The following is a 23,665-nucleotide window of genomic DNA, read 5'->3' as shown; positions in this document are numbered from 1 at the left end:
ATTACTGAAATGAAACTGAGGGCCTGTCAGACCAACAGCCAGCTGCAGGCAAGTGTCTCTGTCAGTCAGAGGTATCCCAGCACGTCCGAGCATCGACAGAACAGCCGTGAGTTCAGTTATATTTAGGGTTTTAAACGCAGTGTGGACACAAAATTCAAGCTCTGTGAGGACTCAGTCTGTTTTTATTCTGTACTAAGGGAACTTAAACACCCAGTTGCTGTTTAAGTGTAAGTCATTTAGCTGTGCTATAACTACGTTTATTTGTCGTCCTTCCTGCTCTGTCTGTCCTCAGCGTGGACATGTCTGCTGCCAGCTGTCTGCTGTCTGAAGACCAGTTTCTGTGCTCCATCTGCCTGGATGTGTTCATGAATCCGGTCAGCACTCCGTGTGGACACAACTTCTGTAAGACGTGCATCACTCAGCACTGGGACATTAGTCCTCTGTGTCGGTGTCCCATCTGTAAAAGGCAGTACAAAACAAGACCCGAGCTGCATGTCAACACTTTCATCTCTGAGATGGCTGCTCAGTTCAAGCTGTCAGCTCAGCAGGAAGCCAGCAGGAGCAGCAGCTCATCACAGCAACAATCTGCCAAACCAGGAGAGGTTCCCTGTGATGTCTGCAGTGGGACCAAACTGAAGGCTCTGAAGTCCTGCCTGGTGTGTCTGGCCTCCTACTGTGAGACTCACCTGGAGCCTCATCAGACTGTTTCAGGCCTGAAGAGACATCAGCTAATCGACCCCGTTATGAACCTGGAAAGAAGGATATGTTTGATGCACAATAAACCGCTGGAGATGTTCTGTAAGACCAACCAGTCGTGTGTTTGTGTTATCTGCTCTCTTTCAAACCACAAGACTCATGATGTTGTTCCTCTGAAAGAAGAATATGAAGTGAAGATGGCTGAGCTTGTGAAAAAAGAGGCTGAACTTCAAGCGATGATCGTGAAGAGACTCAACAAGATTCAGGAGATTAAAGACGCTGTACAGCTCAGTAAGGACGAAGCAGACAGAGAGCTGGAAGGAGGGGTGCAGTTCTTTGGTGATTTGATGGAGGCTGTAGAGAGAGGTCTGAAGGAGTTCATGGAGGAGATCACAGAGAAGCAAAGAAGAGCAGAGAAACAGGCTGAAGACCTCATCAAGGAGCTTAAACAGGAAATCTTTGAGCTGACAAAGAGAAGCTCTGAGGTGGAGAAGCTCTCACGCTCTGAAGACCACCTCCACGTTATCCAGAACTTCTCTTCTGTGAAAGATGATCCGCCCACCAAGGACTGGACAAACACCAGAGTCCGTCCACCTCCATATGAAGGGATGGTGGTGAGAGCCGTGAGTCAGGTGGAGAAGATGCTGAATGACCAGATGAAGATTCTGTTTGAGGGCGAGCTGAAGAGAGTCCAGGGGTACAGATGTTATGTGACTCTTGATCCTGATATGGTTCATCCCAGACCTCTGCAGCATAATAGGAATGATTGTAGATGTGTCTTATCAAAGCAGAGTTTCTCTTCTGGAAGATTTTACTTTGAGCTTGATGTTGACAAGTGGTCTACGTGGACTTTGGGAGTGACCAGAGAGCACAATGTGAAAGGAGAAATCAAGCTGAGCCCCAACAATGGTTACTGGACTTTATGTCTGTGCTCTACTGGGTATGTTGTTTCCACCGAGCCAAGGGTGAGCCTGTCCCTGAGGTCGAAGCCTGAGAAGGTGGGCGTGTATGTGCATTATGACAAGGGTCTGATCTGCTTTTACGACGTCAGCACTGCAGCTCTTATCTGCTCCTCTGACTGCTCCTTCACTGAGAAGCTCTACCCGTTCTTCAGTCCCTGTGCGAATGACGGCCTTTCCATCCACTCCTCTAGCTGTGTGATACAATGAGCTGAACCACTGCAGTGCAGTTTGTGGGGGTTAAAATGTGTGGCAGCACAAAGTACACACATTTTCATATTTAGCATCTAATTGTTGTCACCTAAGATTTTGCATCATCATCTGATTTAGTATAAGCACTTCATTTAATGCTGTTAAAACACAGAGAAGGGAAAAATGTAGAAATATGGATTTTTATAAATTACCAGCTGTATATGGTTATGTTGTTTTGAGTTTTCATGGACTTCAGTGTCTGGTTTATTAATATTATTTCTTAGTTTTTGTTTCAGTTCAGTCTGCTGCGTGGGCTTTATTTTGTTACTTTTGTTGCCTCCACCTCAGATCATTCTGCCAAGTTTGTGTGTTATACTCTTGTTTCTGTGTTTAGTCCGTTACTTCCTGTTTTATTTTGGTAGTCTGTCCCTCGTGCCTCGCCTTTAGTTTTACTTCAGCTGTCTCTTGTTACCAGGTGTTTTCACTTTATTACTGTGTGTGTGTGTGTGTGTGTTCCAGCTCAGATAGTTCAGAGTGGTCTCTGCTGGTTTTGGACTTTACTTTGTGGACTGTTACTGGCCATAATAAAGGCTGCAGCCTGCATCTGGGTCCCATCTTCCTGCATTTCATGATGGGTTTTTGTTTTTATATGTTTAGAAATATGAGATGTTTTCATTGCTTCATCCCTCTCAGCTGTGTCCTCTTTAAGCTCCAGCAGGGTTCCTCACATGTGCAGGCTCGGTGTTTTTGGATTAAGTCTCGTCTTGAACTAAAAACTTTCACTGGAGATGTTCATCGACTTTTCCTTCTTTCAGTCTGTTGCTGGGTTTAGCAGGCTGGCTGCCAGGTCACTTCACAGTTCTTCTGTTTCGTTGTAAATAAAATGTAAAAAGCAAACATTGTTATTAGTTCTATGTTTTCATACATGCAGCAAAACACGGATTCATTGTCATGAGAATGCAGCTTAAGTACCAAATAATCACAGGAGAGCAGCTACATGTGGTAATAGATGCTAATTATTTAAACCTGTTGATAAGCTAATTTATGCTCTGTAGCTTGTGTCACCTTCATTGGTCGGTTTTTATTTTCAAATTATTTTTTTTTTTTAAGTAAAAGCTAGTAAAGGTTCCTTTGACTACCGCTTGGTGGCGGTAAGCGTTTACCAACCTGCAAACACGAAGAAGAAGAAGCAGGAGGACCACAGGAGCTCCGTGTTACATCCGGTTCTGGCACCAGGTAATCTCTGTTTACTGCTGGAGTGGAGCCAGGCCGCGAGCGTAAAGGTGAGCGAGCGATACCTGCAGTAAAGCGAGTTACAGCCCTGCGTCAGTGCGTCACTGAGGTAATGCGTCACTGAGGTAATGCGCGGCGCCTCGGGGCGAGTAATACACGGTAGAGCCAACCTCGCTCCTGTAACGTGACTGAACGTGCACCTGTTTCACTGATGAAGGAGTCACAGTGGATCCGTGTGTGTGGATCCTCTTAAACTCATCTGCAGGTTTTCTCTGTGACTCCTCCCCCCTGCTGCACCTGAAACAGCTGACCTTCCTCCTTCATGCAGTCATTAATCTGCAGAAGTTTACCTCTTTGCAAGCGTGAAACGTTATATTTTATAATCAGTCAGTAAAAGGACCAAAGTAGAGCTGAGACAGGATGAATCCAGATCTGTGGAACTGAAACATTTTCCTTATGGAAGTTTTCCTCCTGTGATTGGAAGAAGGGATCCAGACAATGGATACAGTTCCATTTTTAAGGGTTTCTGTTGTAGTTAAAAAAAAAAAAAAAACATCCACCATTTATATTTCAGCATCACCTATAAGCACCAAAATCAGATGCTTGTTTTATTTAGATTCGGTCACCTTATCAATGCTGTATTTGAAAAACAAATCAAATGCTGTCGATTGGGCAAAAGATTATTTTAGCCGTTTAGCTCCTGTTCATTGAGGACTCTCGGCGCGCTCCCTGTTGCATCCGTGATGGAATTGCCTCAAATTTCTGTGCATTCAGATTAACAGGAAGTGGAATGGTTCTGCAAAGTGTTTGTAAGCTCTCCCTTAAATTTGTACTGATGACAGAGAGTGCCGCGTCTCTTCTTTAAATAATGTCTTTGGAGTACATTACGTAGCACTACAAAAACACAGAGGTGCAGTGCGAAGAGGACAACATGTTGTGACTGTTGGTTCTTCCTGTTTGTCCTCACAGGGTCGACATGTCGTCCGCCAAATGTCTGCTGTCTGAAGACCAGTTTCTGTGCTCCATCTGTCTGGACATGTTCACCGATCCAGTCAGCACTCCCTGTGGGCACAACTTCTGCAAGAGGTGCATCACTCAGCACTGGGACTCTAACCCCTCTTGCGTCTGTCCCAACTGTAAGGAGGTTTTCAAAGTCAGGCCGAAGCTGCGTATCAATACTTTCATCTCAGAGATGGCCGCTCAGTTCAGACAGTCGGCTCAACAGGAAGCTGCCGGCAGCAGCAGCAGCACATCAGATCATCCGGTTTCCACAGTGAGGTACATTCCCTGTGACATCTGCAGTGAAACAAAACTGATGGCAGTGAAGTCCTGCACAGTCTGTCTCGCTTCCTACTGTGAGGCTCACCTGAAGCCTCACCTGACGATGTCTGGCCTGAGGAGACACGAGCTGATGGACCCGACGGAGAACCTGGAAGTTAGTATGTGCTCAAAGCACGATAAACAGCTCGAACTCTTCTGCAAAACTGACCAGGTAAGCATCTGCCTGCTCTGCTTCGTTTCAGACCACAAGACGCATGACATCATCCCTCTGAAAGAAGCAGCTGGAGAAAAGAACGGTGAGCTGGAGAAAGCAGATGCTGAAATCTGTGAGATGATTAAAGAAAGATATGCAAAGATTGATGAGATCAGATTTGCCCAGAATGTCAGTAAGAATTCTGAAAACAAAGAGATGGCTGAAGGCCGCCAAATCTTCAGAGCTCTGATCCAGACCATTGATGAAAGCAAAGATGAAGTGGTAGAGGTGATCAAAAAGAGGAGGAAATTAGCTGTGAAACGGGTAGAAGACATCAACAGAGAGCTGGAAGAGGAGCTCGATGCCCTGTATAAGAGGTCTGAAAAGATGGACGAGCTCTCGAACACCAAAGAAGACCTGCAGCCGCACATCCAGTCTCTGACGGCTCCTCCATCCTCCAGGGACTGGCCAAACGTCATCGTCACCCTGCCCACATACAGGGGGACTGTGTTCAGGGCCGTGGTTCAGCTGGACAAGAATCTCAACAAACAGATGAGTACGTTTTTCAAGGCCCAGCATAAGAAGGTCCAGCGTTATGCAGTCGACGTGACCTTTGATCCCAGCACAGCAAAACCCGGACTCACGCTCTCTGAAGATGGAAAACAAGTCCACGGCTGCGATCAGGAGACGCATGACAGTGAAGACAGAAAAGACAATCAGATTTCTTCCTTTGTGTTAGGAGCGCAGAGCTTCTCCTCTGGGAGGTTCTACTATGAGGTTGATGTTAAAGAGAAGATAGAGTGGGATCTGGGAGTGGCTGGTGAGTCGGTCAGCGGGGAGAGAAGCGTCACCGCGATTCCTCAGAACAAACTGTGGACGATAAGTTTGAGGGTCGACGAAGATTACAGGGCCAATAACGACCCTTCGGTCAGTCTCATTTTAAAGTGGTTGCCTGATAAGGTGGGGGTTTTTGTAGATTACGAGGAGCGTCTGATCTCTTTTTATGAAGTTGATGAGTCTGCTCCGATCTACTCCTTCACCGGCTGCCGCTTCACGGGTAAACTCCGCCCCTTTTTTAGTCCCGGAGCGGACCTTGGTGGTAAAAACTCCACCCCTCTGACCATCACGCCTGTCAGGCTGACTGAGCAGGACAGCATGGCTGGCACCATTTAATGTCATTTTTCTTCCTAATTTAATTTTTGTTTCAGTTTTTATAATTTAACTGTTTTTTTTTTTAATAAGTAAAATATGGCTGCTCCCTTATTTCCAAGGGGTTGCCACGGCAACAGGAACCTGCCTGACTCAAACCATCCCGTTTACCTGGGAGGGGGAGGGGCACGCGAAGCTCCCCCTGAGGCTGGCTCTGTGTGTAAGCACTACACCATGGAGACATGTTTTTATAAGTATAATGTGGGTGATGATCAGTTCATATTACAATACAAAGTCATGTAGACATGAACAAGATTCAGTAAAGTCTCCATAAACACCTGCAGCAATGCTTCATCTTTGTGGTTGTGTTTAAAAACAAATATCTGTATATTTATTATTTTATGTAATTTTGTAAGTACACAATATTATTTGGCATGTTTTCAGTTAACTAAAATGTTGGTTGGTGCCAGTGAGTATACCCTGGATATAATCCTCCTTTCTGACTCTAATAAAACCCCATAATTAATCAACTGAACTTCTTGTTATTAAATAAGAAATGAAACTTGTGATTGAGCCCATAAAGTCATCAGAATAATGTGTGCTGAGGTCCCAGAGGGTCATGTTTTCAGACTTTCATACAACTAGATGTCTTTTTGTAACCAGAGGCGTCGCCTCCTGCAGGCTTAAGGCGCCTCCACCTTTCACACCCAGAACCTTTGTCCTGTTTTTATGTGCAGTCTGCAGGTTAATGTAAACTTTGTGGTTCCAAAAAATAAAAGCTTGACAGCAGTGTTATAGTGATATCTGCCAGCAGTGGCACAAAAAGTGGGTATACACTATATGTAATGCATAGGGGCGCTGCACGGGGGGGGGGGGGGGGGGCTCCAAAGCAATGCAGGGAAATTATTTCTCTAGTTGCATTTTCTGTATTTAAGCAGATCAATAACAGAGGTATGGTGCTGATTAGGCGCCCCTGTGCCGCCACGTTCGATTGTGACTGTTGTCATTCTTCAACTGTGTGCTGTAGTTACAATATAACTTATATTGATTTTTTTTTGGGGGGGGGGGGGCGCCAGAAATGTGTCTACATACACCTCAGAAAGTATATAGCTGCGCTCCTGCCTGCTAGAGTTACATGCAGGAGTGGACCAGAACTCCTCCACTACAACATGGGAAACTGATGACGTCATACTGAAACCCATTACTGCAACTTATTGCAGTTTAAGGTGGTTCTACAAAGAGCTTAGCTTTTCACAGGACTGCACAGAGTCGTGTGAGACCTTCCTTTTTCAGTAAGTGCTATTAGGGTACTTTTTCTGTTCCAACAGGTGAGAACACAGAAAACAAAGACAGCTTTGCTCTAAAATAACTGTCATAAAGCTCTGTTATTTAAACAAAAGCCTTCCTGACTTAGAGGCCCTTTAAGTTAATGGGTGGATTAAAATTTGATATTTTCCACCAATGTTGAGCCCACAGAACTTCATAACAGGCGATATCCATGTGACATTTTCAGGGCTTAAAACTATATTTAAGTTCTTTAAAAATGCAGCCAAATTGTTTGCATAACTACACATTAAATTTAATGTCTGACAGGCACGTGTCCCCTGGATGCTGTTATTGTTTTCATATCAGTGCACGATGGGCGGCTGGCCAACATAAGTTATGTCACAGGAAAGGTCCCATTATTTCCTATTATTTTTTGGTATAAATACACGTCATATTTACACACTTTAGCAAACCTTCAATGTTCAATAAATATTTTTTTTGTATAAATTTAGTTTTGTAAAACTTTATTTAAAAAAAATAATGTTTACTATAGCCGATCTTTGACGTGTAATAGATGCGACGCAGAGGCGTGTCCTCTTCCTGGGCCAATACTGCGCTTGCGCAATGACGGGAGTCCTTGGCTGCTCGGCCTGCTGTAGGTTACAGATCCGGTGAGGGGACACAGACAAAATGCAGAGCTGGACGCAGTTATACCGCTCCCTGGCCACGGTATGCATGAATATTATTTACCCGCTAACCAGTATGTGTTGCTCGGATCTGTTCCAAACCGGCCTCGGTTGCGGAGAGGGGTATTTCTAGACCCGGGGCCCACTGCGGGCTAGCGGCTCGGCTAACAGCGGATGGCGCACCAGACTGCCCTGGAAAAACATGCAATTCAGCGCTGTTCTGGTGGTTGTTGACAAAATACGTTGCTTGATTTTTAGTTAATATGTCTCCTATTTGTATACGACTATGTTTTTCATTCGGCGAGAGTAAGACTAACAAAAAGGTTAACATTTAAAGTAAATTACCAGTTTTGTGGTTAAATGCTGCCAGAATATTTTGAAGGAAAGGCAATAATGAAAAGAGCCGTCGTTGGCTTTTTCGCATTGCAAAACATTAACTTATACGTGATATTTGTATTCTGCTCAAATTAAAGGGGTCTAGATGGCCTGAAGCATGTCGCTGATATGACTTCAGAGGTCCCTAAGGCATGTCAGCTCGGTGAGCTAGTTTGCAGTGGTTACCTAACTCATAATTTATGTCATCAGCTCAGCTGTCGTCTTACAGCTTCACAAGTGAGTTTCTCATCATTTCGGACTGTTTCTGGGTTTTTAGAAGCTCTGTACGTTACTGCTTAAATGTGCTTGTTTGCTAACTGGGCAGTCTGCCTACGGCGGAGGTGAGAGCTGTCACTGCAGCAGCAAAGCAGCTGAACAGCTCCATGAAAACTAATGCATGAATCTAACAAAATAACGTGACAATAATCGTTTTATATTAACGTTTAAGTATTGCTTCATCCTGACACACTTGGTTTCAGGGTTTGGGTAAGCAGCTTTAAACGGAAACAGCAGTGAAGTGAATACAAATAAGCAGCAGATCCCTGAAAGCCTGAGATGACACCGTAAACAGATACTTGTGGTTGGATTTTGATGCACTGAGATTGTTTTGGGTTTTTTTTGTAAAGTTTTGTTTATATATTGCTTATTTATGTATATGTGTGTGTGTGTGTTTTCCCACAGCGGAGCCACCATTTGCCCTGCAAAGTGCATGGAGCTGCAGTGCTGTCTGTCCGAACCTACGCCGACAAAGCAGCAAGTATGAGTGTACTGTAAATGAGATCTAATGTGTCTAATGGCTCAGCCTTTATTGGACTTTAGCCACATGTTGGAACAGTTGTTTGCGTCAAAATAGACTCATAATTAAAACTCTGCAGAGTTTTGACTGTATTTTATTGCAGTTTATTTGCATGCTGCTTCTGTCCTCTGCTGTTTCTCTCTCTCTCTCACCCACACACCCACCCACACAGGTTTTCCTCATTTGTATTATCTTGTTTGTTGACACCTGGACCATGTTTTCTGGTCCACGTGCCGCCTCTGTTGGATGAGGCTCTCATCTTTTTAAGATGCTGCAGTTCTTTTTTAGGACCTCCCAAAAACTGTTCCATCATCATTCTCAGCCTCTACAGATTTTTATCAGCACTGTGCAGTACATCAAATTTTTGAAATCTTCAGAGAAAAATCATTCTCAAACCAACTTGTCTCTGCCCTGTGCTAATGTGTTTGCATCAGACCAACCATAGCTCTGTAGCTAGCCAGCAGGTAGAACTTCTTCACAAACTCTGTTGCTGCTGTTTAGTCTGAAAGTCTTTGGACCATTTTAACTCCCAGTGATACCTCAGTGTTTGATTTTTGGGAACTGAAAGAGCAGTTGGGACATGTCGAATGACCTCACACTTAACAAGCAGATTTCCGATGATTAGCCTACTCTGCCTCTGCCACTTTTTATTTGACGAATGTCCATCAGATCAGAGGCAGAGTAGGGGTTGGACTTCATGGACTGTGCAAAGAAGAGGAGCACGGGAGTGTGCACTTCCTTACACCCAATTTCTGATTCAAAACTGAAACAGACTAATCACATAGTTGTGCTCTGCTGGTATAAACTCACACTAAAAGCTGCTGTTGCTTCTCTGCAGTCGATGCAGACGTCACAGTAGTGGGCTCCGGTCCAGGCGGCTACGTCGCTGCAATCAAAGCTGCGCAGCTCGGCTTCAAGGTAACCCACCTGCCCGATAAATATGCTGCCACAAACAAATCCATGGCTCACAGGTCACAAATGTCAGTTTGTGGTGAATAATGCAGACGTTTATCGTCCTTTGACAGACAGTGTGTGTCGAGAAAAATCCCACGCTTGGAGGCACTTGTCTCAATGTCGGCTGCATCCCCTCGAAGGTAACAAACCGGTTTTAAACTTCACAAATTCACAAGATTCTTATCTGTAAGAGGCAGGAAAACATGGATAAACTTCCATAAACCATTGCCTGGTAATTATCATGTTTTAGTAGCCGCTCTTCAGGTCCACGGTTTGGTTTTTAGTGTTTCAGTCAGCACCAAATAGGAAAAAAGAAGGAAAAGCTTTGTTTGTTTGTTTTTTCACTCTGTATGATCATTTTCCAGAGACACAGGTACGTTTTTTTATCTTGGATTTGGTCTCTTTCAGAACTTGTACACCATTATCATAATAATAAACCAGTGATGGTTGTCTGTCCATGGATAAAGAGATAATGCTTATAGCTCACCATGAAACAGCAGTACCTACCTGTAGCTTCCTTTATCATCTTGATGAATTCCAAAATGAGCCGATAGTTTGAGGTTTAGCCAAGCTAACACTGGCTAACTCTCACAGAGAGAGGGCAGGAGAAGGAACTTCACAAAAGTAAATTTTCAACCAGGTGATCTTCATATAAATATGAACGTACCACTGATAGAACTATATTGAATGGATAAAGACATGATGGAAATGTTTCTGCAGGCTCTCCTGAACAACTCCTATTTGTACCACTTGGCTCACGGCAAGGACTTTGAAAGCAGGGGCATCGAAAGTAAGCTGCACCTGTTCTGCACGTTTTTATGTTAATGCACGTTTATTAAATGTCACCTGTTTTTCTTATTGACATTTAAAGCTTGAAGACGAGTAGCTCCGCAAACACTGGTTAAAACTGCTGAACGGCCGCTCTGTCTCTCAGTTTCAGGCATCTCACTGAACCTGGAGAAGATGATGGCTCAGAAGAGCGGGGCGGTCAAAGCGCTGACCGGAGGGATCGCACATTTATTCAAACAGAACAAAGTCAGTTTTCCCGCTCTACCTCAGTGCTCGTTTACACAGATGTTACAGACACCCTGAACCACCTTTAACAGTGTCTGTGCTGTGACATCGCTCCCTTCAGGTGACCCACGTTAATGGTTTTGGGAGGTTGACCGGGAAGAACCAAGTGACCGCCACAGCGGACGATGGTACCGAGCAGGTCATCAACACTAAGAACATCCTCATCGCCACGGGCTCTGAGGTCACACCCTTCCCAGGCATCCAGGTAGAAATCAGCTGGCACTTCCATTTCACACATCGCAGCTTTTCTGCTGCCAACAAATGTGGCGGGCCTTCTGAAAGAAAATGAAAATGCTAGGCACTCTTTAGCTCCGCCTCATCTCCCAGGTTATGAATTCTCCTCTTTACTCATGTTGCACGCCCTCCCACTGAAGGTGCGAGTGGAGGAAGTGAGGAGAGGAGTCGAGGCAGCAGGCGTCTAACAAAATCCTCGTTTATTCAAACGTTTGACTTTCTTGAATGTGTGTTTGGGTTTTGTTTCTTTAGATCGATGAAGAGTCCATCGTGTCGTCGACAGGAGCTCTGTCCCTGAAGAAAGTGCCAGAGGAGCTGATCGTGATCGGAGCCGGAGTCATCGGGGTGGAGCTGGTCAGCATCATAATGACGTCAACTACACCAGCAACATTTCCTGCCTCAATCTGTGTGGTTAGAAAGTTGGGTTGCACGTGTCAGACGTGTTTGTCCTGCCGTCCTGCAGGGGTCAGTGTGGCAGCGTCTGGGTGCTAATGTCACAGCGGTGGAGTTCCTGGGCCACGTGGGCGGCATGGGCATCGACATGGAGATCTCCAAGAGCTTCCAGCGCATCCTGCAGAAGCAGGGCCTCAAGTTCAAGCTCAGCACCAAAGTCATGGGAGCCACCAGGAGGCCCGACGGCAAGATCGATGTGGCGTGAGTGAAACTCAGACTTTTGGGACTCTTACTGACCCGTTGGTCAGTGGGCTGTAATTTATACTGTCTAAAGTCTTGAATTCTGAAATGTTGGTGGAGTGATGCTTTGTGTTGCAGCCACGTGGGTTTGATGTGTGTTTCAGAGTGGAGGCAGCAGCTGGAGGGAAGAACGAGACTCTGACCTGTGACGTGCTGCTGGTCTGCATCGGGAGACGACCTTTCACCCAGAATCTGGGCCTGGAAGCCGTCGGCATCGAGCTGGACAACAGGGGTCGCATCCCCGTCAACAACCGCTTCCAGACCAAAGTCCCCAGGTACCACAGGGCTCGGCCCTAAAGCTAGAATGACCTGTTAGCATCTCCAATTTGGTGCATCCTCACCCCTTTACCCTGCCAAGATGTTGTGACCGAGTTAAAAATATTTGATCAATATCTGAGAACACAGTACATATGAACATAAAATTGGTTTCTGAAACAGCACAAATACAATAATTCTATTATGAGACGACCTTTGATCACATCACTGCGATTCAGTTATTAGAACTGTTCTGTTAGAGAACCTGCTGCTGTATTTGTGTCGCTGCTGATGTCCTGAAATTTGAGGAAAAACAAGTTTAAAAAAATTCCATAATTGACCTTTTTAATTTTTATAACCTCGTGGCCGGTTTATGATGAAATGATGTTCTTTCCACTTCTAGATTATGATCCCGACGGTGCTCACTGGAGCCTTCAGTAGTTCAGAAATTCTTGTGTAACCAGTGCCATCAGGATGTTTGGCAACAGTGAGGTTATGAAGGTGTTGCGAGAGCTCGCTGGTTTTACCCGTCACGTTTCCTGTGTGGCAGCTTGGCAATGAGGCGCCTTCAGCTGGGACTGAAGCCGCTGATATTAATTAGCACTAAGTGGCAGGATTGCTTTCTAATTACTTATAGATTTCCGCTGGTGTCATGACTCCCTCTCTTCATGTGTTCAATACTGTTTTCGTTATTTCTCATTATTACACATAATTTATGGACATCCATAGTTCCTTTGCATGTGTGGATTGGACGGGTTGTTACTGAATTTCATGTCAACAGCACCTTTAGAAATATTTAGAAATTGGTGATGTGTTCAATTCTTATTTCACCTGCTGACCATAAACTGACCTGGGTCAGACAGCTTAGTGATATTTCGTCTTCTCCTCTTTCAGCATTTATGCGATCGGTGACGTGGTTGCTGGGCCGATGTTGGCCCACAAGGCCGAGGATGAGGGCATCATCTGCGTGGAGGGCATGGCGGGCGGCGCTGTGCACATCGACTACAACTGCGTTCCCTCTGTCATCTACACGCACCCTGAGGTGGCCTGGGTGGGCAAGAGCGAGGAGCAGCTCAAGGAGGAGGTGAGAGTCGGGGAGGTGTCATGCTACAGATCCTGCTGCGGGAACCGGTGATTTTTGGACTTCAGCAGAAACAAACCATCACCTTTTTAATGTTATGGGTCACAGCAGCATCAGTCATTTGTAGGTGATGCTGATGGGTGTGAGTCAGGTATCGACTCTTTTAGCTCTGGTTTTGTTCTCCTCCTCTGCTCATAGTTGCTTCACCAAGTTTACCTGCTGCTCCGTGGGGGGTTTAAAGCTTTTTAGCTGCCATCTGCAGCCAAGAGCCAAGATGGTGATGTAGTAGCATTACATCTAAAGGATGGGGTTAGCAGTTAGTTCATCAAATAATTAGAGAAATACAAACTCATTTCTTTTTGCTAACATGACTGAAGCCAACAAAGCCAGCATGATCTCTCTGTAAAACGAACAGTTCGGCTGCTTAATCGGTGTGTTACACATTCTGTATGTTGGTGCAATGAAACATGTTCAGTCTCTGTGGATCAGAGTGCTAATATCTGTAGTTGGCAAATGTGTTTAAATAAAAAGTGCATGAGCTGTAGCAGAGATCATGCACAGAGTAGCAGCACAGATTAAAATTAAACCTAAGCAGCTTCAGACACCAATCTCAGCCACACGATGGTGATATTTCCCAACATTTTGAGTCACATCCAGGCCAAAACAGGCTTCACTATGGATGCAAAAGTTCATTCGTAATGTAGGAGCGGCAAACATACAGGGGGCAGCCTGGAATGGTTCTGGTGCAACATTTAAAGCTTTTTAACCCGGTTATGAAAACTGATATTTCTGTGTTCTTTCACTTCTGCGTATCCAGCTGTATTTCACTGTCTGACTCCTCCTCTCCTCAGGGCGTCCCGTACAAAGTCGGCAAGTTCCCCTTCGCAGCCAACAGCCGAGCCAAAACCAACGCTGACACCGACGGCATGGTGAAGATTCTCAGCCACAAGGAGACAGACAGGATGCTGGGAGCTCACATCCTTGGATCAGTAAGCGCTTCATCTCAAACCGTCTGTCAGTCCTGCTCTGAATACCAAGCTGGCTGATGATCATGCTAGCCTTTAATGTAAAAACACCTGCGTAGGTGGACCCGGTGTTAATGGGCTCAGACAGTCTCTATAAAGGATCAGCTACTCAATCAAATACACATTTTGCCATGTGGGAGTGAGATGATGATGATGATGATGATGATGGGCACTGAGTGTTTACAGCTCTCGAGTGTTTATGTAGGATATCAGCCACATATGAAAATGGCAGTTGCCTTTTTTGTTGTTGTTTGTTTTGCATCTCTGTCATTACTGCACATGTGAACACTGTAAAAGCATTCGGGCCGCTCCCTGCAGGACAGACGTCACCTGTAGTTACCTTTAACCGCGTCCAGCCCAGTGCAGGTCTGCGATCTCTGCCAACACGTGCTTCATGGCAGCAGACGCCTCCTAATGAAATGCAGCCTTCTTTAATCCTTTTTTTCCCTGTGATGTTCCTGACTGTATGAGCTGGAAAGAACTCGTATGCAGGATGTTGGTGCAGTGAAAGCACACACAGGGTCTTCCCTGCCTTGGAATTTGGATGTTTTAGCTCTGGAACAAAGGATTTTTCAGGCAGTCTCAGGGGTAACGCCCTAATTTTAGGTGCCGTGGAGTGTTTGAAGACTTTTGCTGTTTGTCCTGTCAGTGTGTTTTTATTGCAGTTGTCTGACTGACAGTGTCGTGCTGTAAAGTTAGTTGTTGCATCCAAAATATTTGAGCTGCAGCTTTGGTGATTTCACCGTTTTGTCCGTCTCTTTGTTAGCATTAATTGGAAGCTGTCTGTGGAACACCAGCTTGCTAACCAAGCTAGCTAACATTAATTGATAACCTAGGACTCCGCCCTCTCATCAAAATGTAAAAACAGCCAAAGAGAAGCTGACGGGTGTTAAACCGGCCGCTGCTGCTTGTTTCCCTGCAGGGAGCAGGAGAGATGATCAATGAAGCTGCTTTGGCCATGGAGTACGGAGCTTCCTGTGAGGACGTCGCCAGAGTCTGCCACGCCCACCCCGTACGTTCTCATCACACACGACATGCCGCAGGGCGTATGTGAGGGCCTCAGGAATGAAATGCATTTTTAGTTTGTGTTAAAGAGATCAGCAGTTAAGAGGGACATCCCAAATAAAAAACCTCAGAATCCTGTTGCATCGTGACCTCTTTCAGCCACCGCTCTCTCCTCTCTCCTCCTGCAGACGGTGTCCGAGGCGTTCAGAGAAGCCAACCTGGCCGCTTCCTTTGGCAAAGCCATCAACTTCTGATCTGCCAGCCGCTGTCGCACCTTCAGCAGACATGACAGCGGAGAAACGGAAAGCTGTGTGTCTGCATCAACAACCTTCTGACTTTGACCCACCTGGGATCCCCGGTGTACATCCAGACTGTACCAGTTTAGCTCTAATGTTATTTAAATGTTCAATAAAATGATAAACGGCGGTTTGGTGGCTAAATAAACACTGACTGCTGTCAGACTTTCTGTTTTCCACACGTAGTTTAAGAGCTCAGCAGAGCGTTTTATGCACTCATTTGCAGGGCGTGGAGTATTTTGGCTGTTTCTCTTGTGCAAGCAGGATGTTTCTGTCTTTGTTTTTTACAGCATGGAACAAATCTGATGGAAACGAGCTGCTCGAATATTCACAACTGCGGGTTTTACATTTTGAAATAGATTCTTGCCCCGCCCAAATTGGTGACATCACAGCCAGTGTCCAACCACTGAAGATGAGCTCCTGACTTTTTTTTCCAGGTTCTCACTGACTGATGTCACAGATTTGTGCAGAAATAGACGTTTGATGAGAGTGAATGTAGCTCAGCGGCTGCTTCCTGTGTAGCTTCAGCTCTGAGGGACTTTTTCATCCCCATCAGCTGCTGATAGTTGCTGGGTGACCGTATCCTGCTCTAATTACTCTGCTGTGGTTCGTTCGGACCTGTATCTCACCATCAACCAATAAATGCAGTAAATCAGACGTCACTGTGTCGCTTTATCTGCTGGCATCTTCATCTGGTAACTTTCACTGCTCTTAACTGGGGGGGGCAGTGTGACACTAAGTGGGAGCTTTTTCATAACTTTATGTAGTGCATAAGAAAAAGTGACCATACAAGTTTCTATACAGAGTAAGGCATGACTTCTCTGTAACACATGCTCCAAACTCAAATGTTCAAAATTCACTTTGATATTTAGAAAACAAAGTTCTACTTAAATATGCTGCTAAATAAATAAATACGCTCCAAACTCATGGAGTAAACCTGTGTTGTGTCTACACATAACACAACTTAGCAAAGAAACTATTTTAACTTTTAGGCACTTTGTTTCTGTCACAAAAACATAATTTGTTCCCATTTCAAATCTATGACAAATGTCAAAGACAGTCTAAAAGGTATAAAATATTCTCAAAGATCCGTTAGTCCAAAATTAGGCAGGTCTCAGAGTGGTGTGCAGTGTGTCCTTAAAAAAATAAGGTGAGGAATCTGGACACACGGAGGACAAAAGAAGTGTGAGGCCTAAAACTCTACAGTATCTGAAAGTCACCTCCTTAAGAAACAGGAACAAATCCAGCAAAGACCTGAGAGTTCATCTGGACCTTCAGCTGATCATCTGCTGTTCACTGAAGCCTCCTCAGAGATGGTCTCGGTGGAAGGCCGGCTGTCAGGAAGCCGTTCTTAAGGAAGGGAAACGGAGGAAAGGCTGAGGTCTGCCACATTACACAGAACTGGACTGAACATCAGGGGATCAGGTCTGATGGAGGGATGGATCCATATTTCAAATCTTTGGTTCAAATCATCGTCTGTGTGTACGGAGGAGGTCAGCAGAGGTCCAACACTGAGTGTCTGCAGCCATCTGTGAAACACGGTGGAGGCTCTGTCGGGCTGCATCTCAGCTGGTGGTGTTGGAGATCTGAACACAGAAAAGTATCATCACATTTTCACCATTTTCATCTTTCAGCACGACAATGATCCCAACACAGGTGAACACCATCAGTCACGGATCGGCCTTCCCGAGCCGAACGTCAGCATCAGTGAAGCAGTGTGAGATCATCCTGAGAGAGAACCAAAGGCAGAAACATCCAAAGAAGAGCTCTGAATGTCCTTCAGGAAGCCTGGAGAACTGTTCCTGCAGACTGCTGAAAGAAATTACAAGAAAACTTCTCCAAGAGTGTTAAAGATGGCCACACCAAATACTGACCTTCGAGCTCATTACGGACTCAGTTTTTTCCCTTATGTACCATATTTCCATGTATGCTTCAATAAATTGTTGCACCTATTTCCCATTTTCCTGCAAAATGTAAAGAAATAGAAACGAGGAGTGGCTCGGGCTGTTTGCACAGTACTGTAGCAAATGAGTGAAACATGTTTCTGAGGTGGGGCGCGCTAGAAGGAGATGGAGAATCAGGAGTTCAGATCTCAGCCTTCTTCAGACCAGCAGACTCATGTTGGACCTTCTGTGGAACAACCACTGAAAAATGTCAAATTTAGAGTAAAGTAATATTTCTGACACGGGTGCAATCTATAAATGGGATTAGGTGCATTTTGTGATGTATGTATGAAAGTGCCATGACTCTATTTAGAACTTCCATTAACATCCATTTTCTGTATGTACTGCATGCACTGCGTGTACTGTATGTACTGTATGTACAGCACATTCAAACACCGCTGACCTTTCTTCTATCATTACGGTTGAGACTGAAATCTCAAAGCTAAATAAATGTTGGCTCAGAGTTAAAATACTGATGACAGTATGATGATGATAACACTGATGTCCTGATACGATTGATGGATGACCTTTAATAAGTAGCCGGGTGACAACAATGATTTATAGTTGTCCTCATCTGTGACAGAAGCCCCTCCCTCCCACTGTTCAAATCTTCTGATTATGAGGAACAGCCAATCAAAGGTGGCTTTAAAAGGGGGAGGAGCTAAACAGCTTCTTTCAGGCAGAGGATGATCTGAGTGCCTGCACCTAGGCCCAGAGGAGTATTTTGAGTTATGAATTATGCAAAGTGATTCTGGCAGAGTGAATATTTCAAGAAAGTTTTGGGATCCTCAGAGGATCATAAATATCAGAATAACATTTCTCCTTAATGGCTGTGGAGATTTTTCAGTGAGCAGCATACGAATAAACATGCAGTGGACCTGCTGGTAAAAACGATCAGAGCATCTCAACGTGTCTGTACTCACTGAGCAGCTCACAGATCTCCTGTTTCAGTCACCCTTGGCTGTTTTTCTGCTCGATGACACATGCTTTATTTAAGTAAGTGGTATTTCACTCACTCCACCTCTGTTTAAACACTGACTGCATGTAAAACTGTGTGTGCTCAGCAGGTGTGGCGGCTGCTGCAGGTGGAGGTAGGCACGCTCAAGGAGCTGAAGACTGTTTAACAGCCCGGCGACCAACAGGAGAAGAAATGAAGTAAAAGAAGAGAAAGCTGCTCGTTACACTCGGTATTGTTGCTGCTTCTGTTCTCCTTTGTGTGACTGTGTGTGTGTCAGGGTGAATGCTAGTGTGCGACAGAGTCCCTGATGGTGTGAAACTGCAGTTTTAGGTGGTTACATGAAAACTGTCCTTAAATTTTATGTTTGTAGTTCAGTGATAACGACACACTCACTGTCAGCTTCACCTCCTTTAATGTCTCTGTTTCTCTCTTCTTTTACCATCTCCGTCTTCAGTTCTTTATCTGGGATTTTATTTTCTTCATTTCATTTTCTTCTTCTCTCAGTTTCAGCTTTTCTCTTCAAACTCGCTCCACTTTGTTTCTCTCCTCCTTCCTTGCTCTCTTTTAGTCTTTCTCCCTGTTTCTCACCACTCACACTTCTTTCTGTTTCCTTCCTTCTACTCACTCTTTTTATCTTCTCCTTTTTCCATTTCCTTCCCTCCTTTATTCGACCCTCTGAATCTCAACATTTTCCTTCTTCTGTCTTTTCTTTCTTCCCTTTTCCCTCTTTATTGAACAATTGAATTCCAGTCCTTTTGCTTCTGTTCTCATGCTGTCCTTTCTCTCTTTCCTGCTTTGTTTTTGTGACTCTTTCTTTCTTTCTGCTGGTTGTAGTTTTAGGCACGTTTACAGTCTGTGTGATTATATAATCACATGAACTGTACGGTCTGCTGCTTCCTCGTCTTTGGCTTATTATAAGGATGCAGAAATGGAGGTGCAGTTACATTAATGGAGTGTCTGAATGTGTCTGTAAACAAAACGTTCAGCCATCTTATACCTGAGACAAAAATAACCTACAGGAAACAGGAAACGAGATCCTGCACAGCAGCCCCAAAACAAAGAGCCAGACTGTCCCAAACTGTGGCAGAACAGTGGATTCAGATAAGAACAGATAATAAAGGTTCCACACGTCAGAGGAAAAATGTAAATAGATTTATGCAGAATAACGTCGCAGTGCACTGAAACAGCCTGGAGCACATTTACATTACTGTTTATTACTTTTTGTGTTATAGAATATTTAGAGTTTCACATGGCTCAGTTATCTGCTAAAGAGATCATCTTAATGAGAGAAATCTCTGCTTGAAGCAGGTGTGTTACTGAGCAGGTGCAGTTCTCATATTTTGGCTCAGCTTTTGTCACTGTTGCAGTGACTGCTGCCGGCTCCAGACACAGAAGCTCACTGATGTAGTTTGGATTCAAGGCTGTATATAGTAGATGGATGTTGCCACTACGATGCCACCCACTGATTTGGGCCTGCTCATTTTCAAGCCTTAATATTAGTGTTTTAGCCATCACCATGGTCTTAGCTTGGAGCCTGCAGTGGCCACATGTTGATGAGGGGGTGAAGTGCTAAGTTATCAGCTAATGGTTAGTAGGCTGCATACATAAACAGTACAGGCACAATACATGTGCCCTAATTAGTGCTAAGGCTCATAAAATATTAGAATAAAAAATCAGGGTGGAGATGTCCAGTTCAGTGACTCACCCAATGAAATAATCTGTTCAGTTATTATGAAGTGGCAAAATGTTCAAAGAGGCCAAAATTATTTTTCCATCAGGCTGCAAATATGCTGTTTTTAAAGCTGTAAAGGTGGACGGGGAACATGGGAGTCTATGGGGATTGCAGACAGCCTCAAGTGGCTGCTAGAGGAACTACAGTTTTTGGAGACTTGATTGTGACCTCCTTTCAGTGACGTCACACTAATTGTGACAGACAGCGAGCTGGGATTGGTGACGGACCACCAGGTATTCTGTTATGTCTCTTATGAGTTTAAAATGACCTAATTGGACGTCCCTGGTGTACACGACAGACTCACACAGCCGCGTTTCCCTGCTGGTGCAGCTCTGTGTCAGCACAGGGAGTCAGTCAGCCTGGGCTAAGCGTTGTTTTTAAAGGCATCTGTCAGTGCAGCTCTTTCAGTGATTCGCATTCAGTCGAACAGGAAGTGGACTGGTAGCCACTGAGCACTTTCACAGATTGGGAGAAGGCCTGCCCCCCACTGATGCTGCGTTGTTGCCCACTCTGATTACACGGAAAACAGAGTGCATGGAGATGGAGGGAGGAGAAGTTTCCTCTCTTTAATCACCAGTTTGATTTTAGGAAAAGTCCCTTTGTTAGAGATTCCTTCCCCTTCGGTGCAGATCCTTCTCATTCTCAGTGGCACAGCTCAGAAACACTGATGTCAGAATTTCTGTAAAACTCATCACAAGTAAGTAAAATACTTCTTTTAATCTTTGGATCCTTTTTTTTTTTTTTTTACTTGCTTTTTGGGGAATAACAGAATCAAAAACCAAAGTCTTAACCTTAGATGTTACATTTACCTCATGGGAAAAGACAGATCCTAATTAACAGCCCCGTACTGCTGCTTTGATACTGATGATTCCTGTGGTGATCTGTGAGCCCGGAACGAAGCAGGGATTCTGCTGATCCTTAAAATGTGCTGTCATGTGATCGGGATGAACTTTGAACTCGTTATTGGTCTGATGGGAATGATGGGAACTGCAAACTAGATGGAGAGCCAGCAATGGGCGTATGGGGTGCTAACAAGGACACGTTCACTTTAATGTGCAACTAGAGCCTTGACTGAACCACAAAAACCAACAACGTGTGTCTAACTCTGAGAATTTATGTTTCCTTTCCTTCAAGTTGAGTTGTTGTTAAATTTGGACATAAATTTAATTCTGAGTGGCAAAAAAAGTCTTTAAAAAGTCTTAAATTGTGCAGGAAGCTTGTAGACAGTCTCACTACAACACTTGAGTTCTTCTTTAAAATATAATGTGATGCCTGTAAAAGCTATCTGCATGTGTGCTACTCAAACCACCTTTCTTGGAGCTGCAGGTCAGTGAAAATGAAGGCAGGAGGACAGAAGTGTCTCAGGGTTCTGACTTGGTTTCAGGGTGAACCTTAGATGAAGGACTGGGCTAACATGTGGACCAGGGGCTGGGCAGTAGAAGTAAACTGTGTGCATGACTGCACACAGAAATAGAGCTGAAGCATTGTGAGGAGTGCTGTTACCAGAGCATGAATCAGACTGGGCTAATGTGCTGCTGCTGTTTGCTCATGGTGGAGGCCTGCAACTGGAATCCCACTCAGTCGTAGCAGCAGAGTTTGATGGCTCTGTTAGGAATAGTTTCATGGCTCAAACTGTGCAGCGGTGAACCAGCAACAGGCTCGCTGATGTACGTGGGGAGTGACGGCTGGCCTGTGAGGTCCGATCCAGCAAACGAGCTACTGCAGCTCAAAGTGCTGAAAAGGTTCGTGCTGGTTCTGATAGAAAGGAGCCAGAATCCACGGGGCAGCACAGTTAGTTGTGGATGAGGCTGCAGACCAGCCAGGGTGCCCATGCTGACCCCTGTCTTCCTGTTTTTCCTTCCCACTGTCGTCATGTGTTGCTCACAGGGGGTTGTGTGAGTGTTTCTAATATTGTAGGGTCTTAAAATATAAAGTGCTGTGATGTGACTGTAATTGTGAATTGATGCTATATAAATCACTATGAACTGAACTGAATTTTAGGACTGCCTGAATCCCCCTGAAGGACCTCTTCAAGGGGAAGAAGGTCCTGACTATGGGGTTGGACGTGAGCACACTGCTGCTCCCCTTTCAAATGCTGCATCCAAATTTACCATAAAGAAGAAACAGCATTTCAGTTCACTCCACTGCTGGTTCTGTACTTACTCAGTTCACATCAGTTTGGTGTGCTCAGAACTGGAGTCAGTGTTAAAGCTGGTTCAACTTTAGCATCATCCTGTAAGTTCAGTGGATCCTACACAAAGCAAAGGACTGAGGTAAAGAAATCATAACGTGTGTGTGTGTCTGTGTGTGTGTGTCTGTCTGTGTGTGTGTGTGTGTGTGTGTGTGTGTGTGTGTGTGTGTGTGTGTGTGTGTGTGTGGTAAGCACAAAGCCTAAGAAATTGTCATCTCTTGCTTCCAGAAACCTTCATCCTCTTCATCATGCCTACCAGCCTTCCACCACAAAATCCTTCTCATGTGGAATCTAACATATCATCTTTCTTGGCCTTCATGGGACTAACCGCAAAAAACCTCACAGATCCCCACCCCAGCATCATCTCTACTGCCTCCACATACACTAATACCACTGCTGACCCGGCTGTAGCCTTCATCAATGGCCTGCTGGACCGGATACCCTGTAAGTTATCCAGATGCAGCACCAATGAATTATTTCCCAAGTAGCCAAGTGATAGACGTAAATAAGTCTTGAGAGCTTATCAGGTGAGCAATAAGTCATGTACTATATAAAATTTAGATACAAATGATAGAGATCTCTTCCTGGTGCAGATCAGAGCCAGTTTTTCATACTGTACACAATGACAAGCACGATCTTATCTCCTGTAGTTAAATGCAGAGCACAGTGTGAACTTTGTCAAGTTGTTCTAAGGTTGAGCTGGAAGGATATGCTCTTCAAGTCACAAACAGCTATGGAAATGTTGCTATATCAAATTTTATTCAGAAACACGGTGTATTGATTACAAGGTAATGGAATTATAGGTTCTTTCCCCTCTTCCCCCAACCAGTCACAGCAGATGGCTGCCCCTCCCTCAGCCTGGCTCAGCTGGGGGTCTTTTCCTGCTTAAAGCAGGTTCTTCCTCCCCACTGTTGCCAAGTGCTGTTCATAGGCGATCATCTGATTGTTGGGATTTTCTCTCTTGTATTGTTCGGGTTTATCTTGCAATAAAAAGTGCCTTGAGGCAACTGTTGTTGGGAATTTGTGCAATACAAATAAAACTGAACTGAGCTGAATGTGATTATGTCTGAATAATGTTAACCCTCTGAGGTCTAACGCAGCATTCATGATACTCTGTGTAGGTATTTGGACACACAGCAGATGTGTGCATTCCTCCAAAGCACCAACAGTGTATAGGCCCACTGTGCGTAGGTCAAGTGTTGATTGAAAAGTGTAGCTGAACAGGGAGCAGAGTTCACCACATAGAAGGAGAGGCACAAAGAAAAAAAGGGTGGAAGAAGCAGCATGTCATGTCCTGGGTCCTTTTGACCCAGCGTTTTTGGTTTATGCTTTGTTTTGTATTGGACTTATCTTTTCTGAGTGATGAATTAGGATTTTAGGTTTTCTGTTTCGTCATTT

At 44.7% G+C, this 23,665-nt stretch overlaps 4 protein-coding genes across 5 annotated transcripts in view; all 4 read left to right on the top strand.

Moving 5' to 3' along the window:
- Nucleotides 1-43: 43 nt before the first annotated feature.
- On the top strand, nt 44-2,689 carry LOC115781227 (E3 ubiquitin/ISG15 ligase TRIM25-like). Of its 2 annotated transcripts, none has more exons than XM_030730750.1 (2): nt 44-106; nt 293-2,689. In XM_030730750.1, the coding sequence occupies exon 2, from the start codon at nt 300-302 to the stop codon at nt 1,863-1,865; it is 1,566 nt and encodes a 521-aa protein (XP_030586610.1). In that variant the 5' UTR covers nt 44-106; nt 293-299; the 3' UTR covers nt 1,866-2,689. The 2 variants fall into 2 exon arrangements, with proteins under 2 accessions (XP_030586610.1, XP_030586611.1); XM_030730751.1 differs by having other exon boundaries at nt 94-163.
- Nucleotides 2,690-3,027: 338 nt separating this feature from the next.
- Nucleotides 3,028-6,436, top strand: LOC115781225 (E3 ubiquitin-protein ligase TRIM21-like). Its single transcript, XM_030730748.1, has 2 exons — nt 3,028-3,130; nt 4,050-6,436. Exon 2 carries the CDS (start codon nt 4,057-4,059, stop codon nt 5,725-5,727), a length of 1,671 nt encoding a protein of 556 aa, XP_030586608.1. The 5' UTR covers nt 3,028-3,130; nt 4,050-4,056; the 3' UTR covers nt 5,728-6,436.
- A 1,124-nt stretch (nt 6,437-7,560) lies between these two features.
- On the top strand, nt 7,561-16,100 carry dld (deltaD). Its single transcript, XM_030730752.1, has 14 exons — nt 7,561-7,698; nt 8,712-8,787; nt 9,665-9,744; nt 9,852-9,920; nt 10,501-10,570; nt 10,715-10,815; nt 10,916-11,059; nt 11,341-11,442; nt 11,552-11,742; nt 11,886-12,056; nt 12,931-13,120; nt 13,969-14,106; nt 15,065-15,154; nt 15,336-16,100. The coding sequence occupies exons 1-14, from the start codon at nt 7,660-7,662 to the stop codon at nt 15,399-15,401; spliced, it is 1,527 nt and encodes a 508-aa protein (XP_030586612.1). The 5' UTR covers nt 7,561-7,659; the 3' UTR covers nt 15,402-16,100.
- A 5,994-nt stretch (nt 16,101-22,094) lies between these two features.
- The window catches only part of syt8 (synaptotagmin VIII), a 13,662-nt gene continuing 12,091 nt past the window's right edge, over nt 22,095-23,665 (top strand). Inside the window, exons 1-2 of the mRNA XM_030730756.1 lie at nt 22,095-22,349; nt 22,496-22,711. Of these exons, the coding sequence (XP_030586616.1) occupies nt 22,516-22,711 (196 nt within the window). The 5' untranslated portion in view covers nt 22,095-22,349; nt 22,496-22,515. The remainder of the gene's footprint in view (nt 22,350-22,495; nt 22,712-23,665) is intronic.

The sequence above is a fragment of the Archocentrus centrarchus genome, chromosome 6 (genome assembly GCF_007364275.1).
Source record: "Archocentrus centrarchus isolate MPI-CPG fArcCen1 chromosome 6, fArcCen1, whole genome shotgun sequence".
NCBI lineage: Eukaryota > Metazoa > Chordata > Actinopteri > Cichliformes > Cichlidae > Archocentrus > Archocentrus centrarchus.
The sequence above is the reverse complement of the archived record's forward strand: the minus strand, read 5'-3'. Positions and strand labels throughout refer to the sequence as shown.

What these genes read in the sequence shown, in the direction of transcription:
- LOC115781227 (XM_030730750.1), top strand. Translation starts at nt 300, where the DNA reads ATGTCTGCTGCCAGCTGTCTGCTGTCTGAAGACCAGTTTCTGTGCTCC.
- LOC115781225 (XM_030730748.1), top strand. Translation starts at nt 4,057, where the DNA reads ATGTCGTCCGCCAAATGTCTGCTGTCTGAAGACCAGTTTCTGTGCTCC.
- dld (XM_030730752.1), top strand. Translation starts at nt 7,660, where the DNA reads ATGCAGAGCTGGACGCAGTTATACCGCTCCCTGGCCACG. An exon ending in TGAAAGCAGGGGCATCGAAA is followed by an intron (nt 10,571 to 10,714) that starts GTAAGCTGCACC and finishes TCTGTCTCTCAG; the next exon opens with TTTCAGGCATCTCACTGAAC. An exon ending in CACCCTTCCCAGGCATCCAG is followed by an intron (nt 11,060 to 11,340) that starts GTAGAAATCAGC and finishes TTGTTTCTTTAG; the next exon opens with ATCGATGAAGAGTCCATCGT.